This window comes from Lagopus muta, chromosome 5 (assembly GCF_023343835.1).
Source record: "Lagopus muta isolate bLagMut1 chromosome 5, bLagMut1 primary, whole genome shotgun sequence".
Classification (NCBI taxonomy): Eukaryota; Metazoa; Chordata; class Aves; order Galliformes; family Phasianidae; genus Lagopus; species Lagopus muta.
Genome location: NC_064437.1, coordinates 6,507,235 through 6,522,611, shown reverse-complemented (window position 1 = coordinate 6,522,611; position 15,377 = coordinate 6,507,235). Strand labels below are relative to the sequence as shown.

At 35.5% G+C, this 15,377-nt stretch overlaps 1 protein-coding gene across 2 annotated transcripts in view; it reads right to left on the bottom strand.

Annotated features, from left to right (window-relative positions):
* Positions 1 to 15,377, bottom strand: part of BEND5 (BEN domain containing 5) — an 851,759-nt gene that overhangs the window by 825,189 nt on the left and 11,193 nt on the right. For both annotated transcript variants that reach the window (XM_048944758.1, XM_048944759.1), the window contains exon 2: positions 10,368 to 10,490. In XM_048944758.1, the coding sequence (XP_048800715.1) occupies positions 10,368 to 10,490 (123 nt within the window). The remainder of the gene's footprint in view (positions 1 to 10,367; positions 10,491 to 15,377) is intronic.

Below are 15,377 nucleotides of genomic sequence, written 5' to 3'. Positions count from 1 at the left end.
AATTAGGTTACTAAATAGAATCAATAAATGCAAACCAGCCTTTAATTTACCCAAATGTTTTTAAAGTACTGCTAAGCTGAGCAAAATATTTTCTGTTAAAAATCAAACAGTATCACTCAGAGAATAAAAATTTGACATTTGATGTAGAAACACCACTTCTGAATTGTGTTTTTCAACAGTTATTCTTTCAGGACTATAGACCATTACATATCTCAGTCTTCTGCCTCTTCATACATTACAGTGGGCAGCTGAAGACAATAAAGCTCTTAATTTGGATTGTTAACTTTGGAACAGTAGGCAGTTGAGAATTTTTAAACAGTGTAGAGGGAGAAGGAAATGAATGCAATCTACCTGAGGTGTATTCTAACTTCAAAACAGGTAACTATCTTCTAGATTATTTTAAGTGACCTCTGGAAATGACCAAGACCATTCCTTTCCTTAGTTCAATGTCAGTGAGAGCAGAGTAATGGCAGCACCAAAATGTGTGGACCTTTTGAGTGCAGGGCCTGATGGAAGTGTTCAAATCATACTGTATTTTCACTGCTTCAGCCCCTCTCCTTACTCTTTGTAACATCACTGCTGGATCAAATCCCAGTAGATGTAATACAAGATAAGATATGAAATTTCCTAAATTTCATTCATCATTTGGTTTATACGAAACTAATGCAAGGCACTCAAATTTCTCAATCACTTTGCACTCATTTTACAAAGCTGCTAGGCAGTCAAGAACCAAGTCTTTTGTGCTGCTATCTTCTTCATAACTTGAATAATAATGCAGGTTATTGAACTAACTGAACAAAATACCACTATTGAGTCTAGCAGAATATTCCAGTCTTCTCCCAGGTGAAAAATAAAGCTTTACAACTACCTCTTAGCCACAAAATATTTACTACTCTGACAGCACTTCACTTTATTCTGAGTACAGCAATTCTTTCTGATCCATCTACATACCATCATCTGCATAAAGAACATGTACAAATTTATTCTAATTCTGGATAGCTCTGATTCAAAAAGGAAGAGATAAGAATAAACAGCACAGGGAAGGCAGAGAACTACAATGGGGAAAGGGCACGAAGTATCCCTAATAAAACAAACAATACTGATTTTTTTTCCCCACTGGCACTGCTCTTCTCTGAATTTTCCCTTGACTTGAGAACTCCCATAGTGAAATTCTGTAACAGTGGTTCACAGCTCTTCTCAAGGCTCAAAATCAGAGGAAAAACTATGGTAAAGATAGTGTCTGCAATGCTATCAACTACATTCACCAGAAGAGATTGACCCAAACCCAACTATGACAGAAAATTAACCTGCTCTCTATTTGAAGAATATTTCAAAGTGATCATTTCCTTAGTAACCGAAGAACAGTTCACCTGTTTCTCTGTGGAGTAACTGTAGGTTCATTCAAATCCAGGGATTTCAAAGGAGAATTCTGCAACTCCACATCCAATGCTGTTATAAATATTCTTAGATAAATCACAAACTCAGCTGGGTGTTTTTTTTTCTTGGTACTTTCAACAGTTACAGGCCCCTCTGTTGTGTCACTGTATATACCTATCTCTATACATTCATGAGTGATTAACTGATGTTATATTCATGTTCATATTAACATGTGCAGTTTGAAATAAACACAGCTGCATTTATGTCAATGATTTTATATTCAAATATATCTGATTATGCTGAAATAAACACAGCTGCATTTATTCCAGTGATTGTACATTCAGATAAGGGTATTTGCTCAATGTAATGTAATGTTCCTTCATACTGGCAAGGACATTGCTATTCTTTCTTACATTTCCCTCTATCATTTTTCCAGATGGAAAAATGTGAATGGAGCCAGAAAAAGGAAACTGGGAAATTTATCTCAGAACCCCGTTTACATGAAAATTCTTCTACTTATTCTGAAAAACATCATAATCACCTCTGTACGCAATATTTTTCTTGTTGATCTTCTATAATTTATTTTCTGTCAAAGAGCAATTTTAGAACAAAAAAACACCAAAATCTGAAATTTTGATGTAAATGTATCTAAGTAGGTACTAGGAATATATAGAAGGTATTTCTGGATAACTGCTGCTCATGATAGCAAAGCATCTTCAACCATTACCTTCATAAGAAATTATTTTGAATGGAAACATTAATGGGAAAGAAAAACTTGAAGTTACCTGATTAAATTATAGATTTGAATGATGCTAATGTTGTGATTATAGTTTTTAATCTATTTTTAGAATATAGTCAAATATAAAAGATTAACATATGAACTAAAAATGACTAAGCATTTAACCACATGTATCTACATCTGGTTAAAGTGAGATCAAAGTCTAGGCAGAAAGTGCCAGGAAGGGATCCCTGGATTAGAGAGTGGGAACAACTCAATCATTTAAAGATACCTCTCCTGAATAATTCCTCAATTTACAACAAGCAGCTTATGAAACTTCTGAGTCAGAGAAGGTGTTGATATGTAGTAGCTCTCAAATTATTTTTCTTCCCTGATCTTATCAGGTGTTTTATTGGTTGAAAGCCAATGAAAGCCATGACACACAAACTAGCATCCACAATATCACAAAGGAACAAGTTCCACAACTTAATTAAACAACATGTAAGTAACCATTGCCTTTTGTTTGCCTTCCACATGTTATTTGCTACTTTCATCTGATAGTCCTTACTTCTTGTACAAAGAGACAGGGAGCCACTGTTCAATATTCAGTGCCATTTTAACTGAGAATTATATATATATATACTTTGCCAGTTGTCTCTTTTCCTGACTAAGGAGTCCTACTCTATTTGGTTGTCCCTCATACAGAGAATATTGAATTTCTGCTCTGAACTGCTCCAATCTAAGACACTTGTGTATCCATTTCCAGCTGCTTATTCTCAACCTTCTTCAGGCCAGTCAAACAACAAATCAAACACTTCTGTTTTTGTATTTGCTGTGGGGATGCAAACATGGTAAGAGGCGGAAGGAAAGGTTAAGTCTTGAAGAACACAACATGATTGTCAAGTAAACTGACCGAAAATTAATATCACACCAACTACAGCTAATCCCCTAATTTTTACCAGTACTATTATACTTTGCAGTTCTTATCACATTGTCATTAGTTCCATAAGTCACTTATATCCATTTCTCCTAAGTTAATATACTTGACTAATGCTGTGTTTGTTCGCTGATACCACATCAACACAAAGCACTCCTCCATTTGTAAAAACGTCTTCCATACTTGTTCTGTTTAGATATTTAAAAGGTTAATATTTAGTTCAATTTGAAATGCTGACCTAGCAAGAAAGAAATTAATTTGGCATTACAGCAGTAACATCAATTTCCCATGTAACTTTAGTAATGCATTTACTGGAAAGAGATTAATATCAATTCCATAAATCATTCACATGCTTTTTCCGGAGTTTGAGACATCTGAGTAATGTCATGTATGTTAACTGATATCACTTTGTGCATGCTACATCCATTAATCTGTGCCCAGGGTCATCATTAAAAAATAAAAAATATTAAATCAATCTTTTGTTCTTAATTTTTTTGTGACTTCTAACCTGCAGTAGCCCACAAGTATTGATACTCTGATAGAATAACACCGCTCTGAACTGGAAACAGACATTTCCAGAGGAGGGAAACATTTGTTAAATTATCCCTGCTGGAAGCAATAACCACTTAATATCTTTATGTGAAATATGGTATAAATTACTGCCAACAAGTAAGAAAATAACTAAAATAAACTGTTTCATTAATCAGATACACCTCAATGCCACAAAAGTAGGCTGAAAACAGGCATCATCACTAATTATAATATATTAATGCTCATTTATTTTGCTCCTACACTGCATGTGAGCATCCTTATAGAAGTGAAAGCCAAAAAAAATCTACCTGATCTAGCAATTCTACCTAAACAGGGCCTACCATGAATTAGGAAGTCTGGAACAAAAATAAGTTTTTGCTCCAAAAAGCAGGTTGGACTCCTACAGGCAATGTTTATTGAAGAAAGTAATTTAACCAGTGTTGTTTGTTTGCTTTTTAACTTTATATTTCTATTACTGTCATTTTTACCCTTGTTTGTATTGCTTCATTCACCATCTAGTACATTATAGTAGTGCCAGTGAAATCAAGGTGAAAGAAAGGTATTTCTGTTCCTTTAAATGCACACACAGTCAGGATCTTTTTTTTTTTTACAAATTTGAAGCATATTGCAATAGTACATTAGATAGACAAAATGCAACTACCTGCTATGGTGCGCTTTAGTTTTATTTTGTCCATAATACTAAAAGCATCATCTCCTATATCATCTAAGTTGCCTTTAAAAAAAAAAAAAAAAACTTTATACAGACAAAAATACCCATTTCAGAATATTTCTTATAACTCAAATTTCACAGTACTTTTGTAATCACGAGTAAGATTAATCTCATCTAATATTACCTTTCTAAAGTTACATGTCAAGTCGTAGCAACTGGAACACAAGTATCCCCAAATGGTAATTCATCCTATGCTGTCTTTGGTGGTAAAGCTTGAAGGCCTATTTCACGCTTGTAAGTGGCTACAATGAGATCAGCAGAATTACAATCACTTACTGTAAGTTTAAGTGTTGCCTAAAGTGTTTTATAAGTGCATTATCCTATTTTTGAAATACAGAAAGATTTTTAAAACCTTAAAAAATTTACGAGGGTACTTCTCAGTCACATGGGATCTTTTAACACATTGTATGTCTTAATTTTTTTTTCCAGCTGATTGAAACCATTTTCATCAGCACTGAATTTTTATCAGATTTCTAATATGAAATATTTTATAAACCAGCTGCAGGAAACAACACATCTATGTTTGTCAAACATATTCGCTGTAAGGTGGTGGTATTTCTATCAACATAATAATATGAGGCTTACAGTAATTGAGGTTGAATCTAAAATTTCACAGAACTTTAATTACAACCTTTTGAACATAAGCCACAATACACAAATTACCCAATCACAACATTTTTTTCATAAAAAATAAGAATCCATCCAGAGGATGGAAGATTTAATGACTCTTGGCGGAGTTCCACTTCTGGTTGAAACGAGAATAAAAGCAGACGGCTGCTTCATTTCTAATTTCAAGAAACACAGTATTTTTAACATTTTAACAGCATTATATTCAACTAACAAGACAAAAATATGTATTTTCAAAACCTTATAACAGGCCCCTGTATTTAACAGCATGAATGCTGAGATTTAAGAACCTCTGTGAGCCAGTCTTCCTCTTTAATCCTCGAATGTAATGATAAAGCAAGCAATTTGAGCTACAAGCAGCAGAAACTGTCAGGTTTGGGACATCAGGGTTTTGTTTTCTGTTCCTTCCTCTATTGCCATAACTGCCCTTGCAATTCAACACCTAACACTCTATACTCTAACCCCGTGACATCCTTCCAGGCAAGGCAGAATGCGCTGTGGTTAATCCAGAAGCGTGTACAGGCCAGACTGACCAACCAACACTCCTATAGAGACTGACAATCCAGATGATACTAAACAAAATGAACAATACTTTAATCCTCCTTGCTTTGACCTTCAGTGGAGACATAGCTGGCAGTGTCAACAGTTTTCATTTGCCAGCTCTCTACATCAAAAATCAGGGGAAGGAAAAAGACACATCCGTTCTGATTCTGCCTTCAAAGCACTCTCTGACTAAGATGCAAAGACAGCTATATCCTGAAAAACAGCCTTTGCACAGTACAAAAAAAGTGGTCTGCAAGCTTCTCTGGTACACATGTATTCTCAGCTCAGAGGAAATTTGGTCCTATCAAAGCACTATGACCAGTGCAGTGAGCAAGATGATTGCTCAGTGGATGTCACCACTTGCAGGCTTTTTGAAGGTTGTAGAAACACAGTTTGAATACATGCCAGCGTGTGCCATGCTTTGTACCCTCCTAGAACAGTCTCCAGACAGCATTTCAAAGAACAAGTCATCCATGTTGTCTGATGGCACCCTCTAGAGTACTCCAAGAATCCAGCATACTTGTGGTTTCTCCTTATTTAAGAGCTGATTGTGCAAGGAAGTCTGCTTGAACACCCAAAGAACCCAATAAGCCACCAACATTCTCAGAAGAAAACATTAATTCAAATCCACAGATTTCGATCTCTCCGTGTTTTGTGGTCCATTTCAGAGCTACAGAATTATTTCTAATACCTTACAATATTATACTGTGGCTTGTTTAGCCATGCCTTTGGGCTTAGAAGAAAGTTATAATGTCACTTCCAGGTCCTTCCTTCTATCTGAGTCCTGACAAAATATTTCTGTAGCCTGCAAAAGTTATGGTCAAACTCTTGAAGTTCCCATGCTGCAGGATTATTGCCTAAACCCTCCCTTTTGTAGAGAGGGAACATCAGACTTGCACTCATCACAAAAGGTTGAACTGACATCTGCACCATAAAAATACCAGATTCTTTTTAAAGACCAAGACATTTGCTTCATGTTTTCTTTGTTCACTTCACAAAACAGATTTGAAAGGTTTTGTGTGAGTCACAAAATTAATAAAGAATTATCATCTTCTGCAAATGGAAGTGAAGCTGTTACATAAGTTCCCAGAAGAAAAAAGCAGTTTTTTCATCACTGGGGGATACTAGTTTATCATCTCCAAAAATGAGCAAATAAAAACAAACCACTAAAGAGACCACTGACTAAACCAATGCCATCAGAAATAAGTTCTAAGCCAATACAAGATAGTACAGGTAACTAGCTAAACTAAATTTAAAAGTCATTTAGATCCTCACAAAATAAAATGCCTGAAATACCAATTTGCCCTGAAGATGTTACAGTACCAGAGTCCCTAAAGAACATCAAAGTTTGGGCCTGACACAATTAGGAAGGACTTCTTCGTACAGCAGGGGTGAACACAGCCCTTTCCTAGAAGGATTTTATTTTGCAAAATTCTCAGTTTTTCTAGAGCAGAGGACAAGAGAAACATTTGCAGAGCACTGCACTCCAGCAGGATGATTTGATAATGTGTTAATGAATAATAGCAAAAAGAAATTGTTACCGATCCAAATTCATACATTTCAAGTATGAGACTTATTAACTTTTTAAAGTTCTATGTAGAGATAGTTGTGTTCCTATTCCATCCCAAAACTAAGTCATGTTTCTTTGGAAAATCAGCACTCAAAAAATACATAGTGACATATGAGTACAAGAAATCTAAATTTTCTTCTGCTAATAAATGAATGTGAAAAGTTTCTATTGGACTCATATCCTTAAATATTAATAAAGACAACAAGGAAAATTCCAGTTGTTAGAACATTAGCTCGAACTATGGGAACACAAAGTCAAATTCCTTGATATTTGCAAGTGGATTATATTCTCTCTGCTTTACTCCTCCATCTGTTATTTATAAGATAAATGATTCAACCTCTACTCATCCTTTTCAATTATTTATTTTACCGTAAATATTCTTTCACTACTATTAAATTCATCTAGAATAAGTTAAGTGCAAGCTACAGTCTAGTTAGCTAGCTCATCTGAAAATGATCTGGAGAGTACAAAGGATCACAAATCTAATAAAGTCAATAGTGCCATGCTATTGTGAAGAAGATTGGACTGAGTCACAGAAGTAAATAGATTGCAAGGCATATCATGCAATAAAGTCTACAAGGTATTGACATCAGCATATCTGAGTATCGTGTTCATCTAGGATCACCGCACGTCAAGAAAGGCAAGGAACAGCTGGAAGGAATCCAGAGGAAATAAAGAAAGATAGGAAATTTGGAAAATATGGCCAGTGAGGAACTATTGAAAAAATAGCAGTTATTTAACCTGAGGAGTGAAAGGTCAAGGGAAGATAACAGCTTTCCACTAAGCCAAAGAAAGGAATTATCTCCTTTTTGTACCCATCACGCTGGAAAAGAACTAATCCATTTTTGGTGAGAACATCTCTCATTGAAAGAAAAAGTTTCTTATAATGAGCAAACAGAACTATCAGAGTGGATTCCTGATTTCTTATTGAAACATTCCTCACCAGAAGTCTCAGCAAGAAGTAAAGACAAATATCTGTCAGGAATAGTACAAGTAGTATATTTTGCTTTTCAGTAAAAGAGTGGAATAAAGAAATTGCATCTATTTCAGTTCGATTTTATAAAAACAAGGTCCTTCTATAAAGCTAAATAGGCACTGCTTTTCAGACTACATGAAAACACCTCTGCCTCAAATTCACACACCTCAACACTACTTAACACAGTGACAGCCACGACAAAAAAAATGAAAGACAATTAATTAACATTTCTTTTACATGTGTTAATATTTTCCCTGTTTTCTACAAGTTTAGTCATCTTTCTGTTCTAAAAAGGTACATACCTCCATTTCTGCAATATAAAAGAGTCACTGAAAAATAAATCCAGAAGGGACCCTTCAGTTCTATCAACCAGATATATCAAGGAAACCCAGAATGTAAGGATAGGAAAGCCACTTGTGGAACTGCATTTAATATAGCTTTTATTTGGAAAGGAAATCATCAAGTTACTCTCTAGGTACCAACGTCAGTCAGTTTTGCTTCATCCTGTCATAATTTTATCAGAACCATGACCACTTCCAGGGAAAAACTCCAGACTGCAGGAGTTCAATGTTCTCAGTGTGGTCCTGTAAGGAGCCAGGAGTTGGAGTCTATGATCCATGTAAGTCCCTCCCAAGTCAGAATATTCTATGATGCTATGAAATGCCATATATTACTCCTAGGTTGATATTAGGGGATAGACTGTAGCCTTAATAAGGATTTGATCAAGTATTCAGTAAGCAGTTAATTTGTTTTGACCCATTAAGTTACTGTAAACAATTATTTGGCTGACATAATTTGTAAATTCACTTTATTGTTAAATAAACACATTATTAGTATTCTTGCTAATACATCATCATCATGCAAAAATAAACAAAGTTATTAATTTTATTCGTATTTCTATTTTGAAGGTATCTGACTATGCAAAGCAACAGAGACTCATCATCCTACAGCGTAAACACAGTATTTCATACAGCATCTGCCTCTAGCACATGCTATAACTGTCAAATTAAGAACATTACCTTTGAACTACATCAGAGCTTTATTTTAAAAATACAGTTAATTCTATTGTTCAAGAATTGCAATTTAACCACCACAGCATTCTTCACATTACTTCACATACAATTTCATGGCTGCAATTGATCCTTCTTTTCACTGCACAGCAGCTTCATACAGTAAGCTCAATTTCTTACTTGGCTAATGAACAAACCTCATGAACTGTTTTCAGATTTAAAAATTCATAAATTGATAAAATATTTTGCATGCTATTTCATAAGTTAAGAAATGTGTTAATGTTAGAACTTCCAGAGATAGAAGAAGTGATACTATTTAGTAGTAACTGTCATTTACACCTTTTACACAAAATAATCAGAGGATTTAAATAACTCAGTTTAATATTTATCCAGGAACTGGCAGCCACTATTCTACCCTGAGGCATCTAACTCTTCATAAAAACCTCATTTTACATGACACTCTAGCAGTTTTGGCATTACTAACATCTCTCACATAAACCATGCTGGAAACCATAGTTTATCTTGCCAAATGCCTTTTGTACATATGGTGTTTAACAGCACTCTGCAGGTCTGTAAGCCAGTAACAATAGATGTAAGCTAAAAATCTAGACAAGCATACATGCAACATGAAGATTTAAGCTGAGCTGCATGTTCATACATATATTATCTATATACCTTCACAAGCACATAAACATACATAATTAAAAGATTATTTAAATCAGTATACTAACTATAACTTTTGTAAAAATAGTTTCTCTTTCAATTTGAAATAGCTTCCTAAAAACTACATCTGCTCCCATTGACATCAGAGGCAGAACTTGGAACAACCTCAGCAACACATTACTCAGCCACAAGAAATACAATAAAAATAAAACAATAAAAGAGTGGACTACAGAAATTGCATCTATTTCAGTTTGAAACAAGAAATATATTTGAAGAAAACAAGTACATATCTACAATTTTTTTTTTAAACTACATAAGGATGGGCTTGATGCTTTGTCAGGTTAACCTCCGCAGCAAACTTGAGAATTCCTGTAATAACATTTATAATATCCTGAATCTTCAATTTGTTTCTACAAATACTGCACGTATAATGATGCATATAATGCTAGAAGAAAACCTATTTAGGTGCCTACATTTAACAAGAGAGAAAGACCCATTCAAATGTGTATTGTAGGCAAGAGACTTCACATTCTCTCTTACTGGGCACTATGTCAACTCTGAAGCGAATCAGTGAGTAAAACAGTGTTCAATACAAATCTTTAATTTAAGATGCTTTTTATCAAAGAGTGATGTATGTGTTACTACACTGACAGTCTGGTAACAAAGAAATGCTGAAAATGCTTACCGCTTTCAAAACAGGCATCAAATACAAGATGTCCTTTTTTAGGCTGTCCAGAATAACCAGCTGGGAGAACAGTGTACTTGCTCACGTTCCCTGCTATGATTTCATCGCCTCCTATGTCACTACCTGTTGCAGCAAAAGCAGAAATAAAGCATGAGCATGAAAAAAAAAAGAAAAAAAAACAATTAAAAAGCTAATAGATGGATGTGCTTCTCTAAATAATGCGGAATTCCCACCAGTCAATGAGCTTTCTTTTCAAAGTTCACTTAAGAATTTGGTTAAAATAACATTGTAAATTAAAGCTTCTCCAACAAAACACACAGCCTGATTTTTTGTTTTTTAATGTCCTGCAGTTGAACACTCTCTTATGCAATGAAATTTAATCTTCAGCTGGATCTACTTTGTTTGACTGGAACTCTCCAATACATATACTTTGCATGGACGGCCCAGAACTGAACACCTATCGCAGCATATCCCATGGACATCAATGGCACCTTTTTCCTCTATCCTGGTGCCCATTTTCATGCATCTTACTGTAAACTTAGAACATTTAGGTCCCACTCCCATTTGTGAATTTAAATTCCTTAGAAGAGAAATATATTCGAGGAGAGGTGATCATGCAGACCTTCCTTTCTCAGCAAATAAGGCCCAGAAAGTGAACTTGAGCAAAGAAAAATGTCAAAAATACAGTTTTTATTTCAAAATTAAATACAAGGACACATTTTTTTTTACACTACCACACAGCTTTTGTCCAAATGCACCATTAGTGCATATATTGAAAACCTTGTCCTCTCAGTCAAATTACACTGTCTAGTAAATTACAGTGTGTACAAAATTTGTTTCCAAATAGGAATGCAAAAACAGTGACTTTTTATTCCCATTTGAGAGATGTAGAAGAAAATAATTTAGTATTTGTATATTGCATTATACATTTTAATGAAAGAGATATACAATAATATAATTAGCTGTTTATTCTTCCAACACTGGCTTATTTTCTTCATTAATTACTGTTTGGACAAAAATATTTAACAATAGAACAGTTATACTCTGTGTTAGGGAAAACTAGAAGTAAACTTTATGTCTTCAAGTGCAGAAGGTGCATGATGGAATAATGGGATGATAATATCTTATTTCACTCTGATAAATACAGCTACTGAGGCTTCTAGAAATAGAATTTTGGTCTGAACTGATTTTTTGACATTTAAATGGGTTATAGGCGATGATGAATGTGACACAAAGCTCAATTTGTTTTATTTTTATATTGAAAACTATTTCACACAAATGTTACAAGCAATTCATATTGCCCTGAATGATGAAAACAGCTTATTAATTAAAAGTGACCTTTCCATACATAAATGTATTCCACCTCTTGAGGCAAAACACCTTAGCTGAGGTAACAAATTACATCAATGTGTTAGTGACACCACAGCTAAAGGGTCTGGCAGCCCTTCCATTATACACCCATATTTTCAGAGGTATATAAATCCAGATTTAGAAATACGTATATCTATGTCAATACTTGGCATACAAATTTGCAGTCTTCCATAGAAGGAATTTGAAACTTTCTTTCAGAACTCCTGTAACAGAAGAGATAGGTTAGTTGTTTCCCTATTTTACCATAATACAAAAATTGAGAAATACCGTGTGCTAATATTTTTTAGCCAAATTATTATTTGCAACCTCAATGTTATTAGTTTTACAATGATTACCCATAGACAGCAATTTGTGGGTAATTGTTTTCTTTAAATATAGAATCATTTGCTTAACCATATATATTTTTATTTTATTTTTAAACTCTGCAGAGTGTAAACAAAAGGCATCAGCAATGCTGCTATTGGCTGGTAACACCAGAGGCAGACCTAGACCTGAACAGGGCATCCATATGTCTGTATGGCCATGATCATATCACTCAATACAATTTATCCCTCTGAATCATGCAATTAGCAACAGCAGCCACAGAAAAACAATCTCCTAAGTTGCAGTTCAGTGCCACTTTGATTAAGGGACCCCACGTATCTGTAGCAGTTAGTCAAATTCATTGTTTGCAGTTCAACGCATCAAGTCCAAAATACAAAGCAACACTCAGGGAAAACCTGCAGATCTCCTCCAGGAATGCTGGGGTAGCCAAGGACCAAAGTGAAAGATGGGAGGCAGCTGAGTACAGCAGCAAGAAGACTGAACTTCTCCTCTTGGTAAATGCTCACTTGCAAGTCTCAACTAAAAATTATAGGCTTCTAATTCTTGAAAGATTGCTGGGAAATACCAGAAATACCACTTAGACAAAGATGAAGTGAGGAAAGGTAACAGCATGGCCGCTTCAAGACGATTGTAGGACAAACAGACAACACTGCACAACAACATCATGTCCCATTTGGTGTGCCTCCCTTACCCAATATAGAGAACACCTAAGCTGAGCTTGCACTGCTGTATTACAAAATAGACATGGCTTCACACTCGTGTGTTCAGCAGATGCAGCAAGTGCTGGTCGCAATACATTACAATCTTTAGATGGTGAGAACCATGTTACACGGTGCTGAAGGCCCCCTTCTCTTCACAAGTTAGGAACCCCATGTAGTTGCTCCTGGATGCATAAGGGAACACTGTGGGGTGGGGTAATAGCACTCCAATCTCAATCAGAATGAAAGAAGAAGAAGAAAATTAACTGAAGAACGGACTGCACTATTCTCAAGAACAAGCTGTCCTTTGGAAAAAAGGTCAGATAAGACAAGAAAAGGCAAAAGTAATTTAGCAAAGAAATTTTCTCATACTGTAGGTCTTATTTGGTCAATTATTTTCCTTATAGGTTGAAAGGCACATGGCTATTTATACTGTTTCTACATACCTTCAATACTTAGAGTGCCCAGCAAATCCCTACCATTTACTTCTACCACAGTATTAAACTTCAGTGGCAATTTTCTAACAAGAATAAAATCTGTAGGTGAACAAAATCTCTAAGTTGTTAAACAAGGTTTTAAAATTCAACCTGGATAGCGTCTTTCAGTGCCTGCATTCATCACTATGGTCAAGCTCCACATCAAAAGAGTGAGAATGAACAGAATCAGTAACAAGGAATTTCTTCTGTCTTAGCAGGAAGACTTGGAAACTTCCAGAGCTTCTTATTATTCTCAAGTTCAAAGGGTAAAGCAAACAATTTTTTTAATCTAGGCAAAGCTGAAAACAGTATTTGCCACAGTAAACATCATGCAAATTCAGGTACATTTTCTAAAAAACAAAAATGCCTGCAGCTTCTAGAGAAGCAGAAAGTAATAGTTATTCCCTGCACTGGGTAAATAACAAACCCACTTCCAGCTGTGACGAACTTCAGAATCCAGGGAGATGGCAGCAAGCAGCTATCCCCATGCAACATTAAGTAGCAGAGAGCACAGCTGCATGAAAACAGACAGAACTTTGCCTGGAAAACCCACATCGTAATCAGGCTTACTGCCTAACAAGGATACATGAGTGGAAAGGTAAGATAACCCAAAAAGGCCCAATAGCTGCAACTGATCTTTGTCAAAGGATTTCTTTGAAGTGTCATCAAAACGTCTCTCAGCTCATTCTATTATCAGGACCAAATTAGGATTCTTGCTATAGTTCACAAAAGAGAACTACTATTGCTGTTAAGTTACCACTCTTAACAATAGGATGAGCAAATAAACTGGCTTCCAAACATGGCAATTCTCATGTTAATTTCATCTCTTCTGTGCAGTCAAAAATTAAGTCAAAAAAATCCAGCATTCTTCAAGGGAAATGAGCAAAACAAACAAACTTGCTTCACCTTTGATTACAAATCTAGCATAGGCTGGCTCTTCTAATCAGTTTTGAACAATCTAAACATTCTACTTTGGGTTCTGTCCAGAATAGGAATTGAATTCTGAATGATCCATTGTTATAATCAGAAAGATTAATACAGTGGAAGGGCAGTACAGGAACGTAACAAGAAAGAGACCACCATGGAGAGACAGGATGGTAGTTTAAAGGAAAAGTAAAGGTGCTCAGCTATCTCCAAAGATCCAGAAAGACTCCACAAGAGAGAGATCTCCAACCAGAGATCTTTCCACAGGCACAGTCATCCCTTACATGAGGTCTAAAGGTGCAGCTAGGCTCCACCCCCTTCTGGTCACACAGCTGAATTGCCTTCACCTGTGCTCCCAGGGCTGAGCCAGTCCTTTCCCCAGGTGATCAATCAGTGCTTTGGGCTGTGACTCAACAGTTCCCATCAAAATCATCACATCACACATCAAAATCAAGCCACTAGGTCTAAAATATACACTGTGAAAACTACTTTATTTTGAGTGACTTCCTGAAACTTAATGGCTAAATTAATGCCAAATAGAGTAAAATTGTTACAGAATTTTAAAACCTATCTTTTCAGCTACCATACTTCCCCTATCTGGATATTGGCCAATTATGATGATAACTTATACTGCTTAAAGATCTAATAACCAGATTCTCATCCTCCACAGGCCAAGAGAAGTTTCCAAGTATTGTAGCAAAGACCATCATCATCCTTGAACAGTATAGTTGTTGTATGCCCGTACAAAGAAGTGAATATGGACTCTCAGTACAGTCTGCAATAAACAGAAATTTGCTCAGGTGTTCAACAGTAGTTCCTAATGTAACAAGTCCATAGATAAATCTTGTTCAACTTATGTTTTGGACCAGAAACTATTATGAAGGATATGTCAATAACAGTGTCTTTTCCACCAATCAGAGAACTGCAAACAGTGTAATATTATCAAAAGTATTTTATATCTGCTTTTATAGGGGAATTCCTAGAATCTGTGTTGTTAGTAGCTCTTTATGTTCCACTTTTCTTTCAATATTTTAATTAAAAGATTCAGATAACAATGTTCCTAGGCTTCTGCAACACTGGTAGAACTTATGTCTGCTAGAAGTTCTGGGTGCTCTATAGCTATCCTAAAAGTTCTATGGCAGCAACAGTCAGGAACTCGGAATTTCAATTCCACTGGCTTCGAAAATGCAATGAAAAAAAGAAGCAGCAGCAATTGT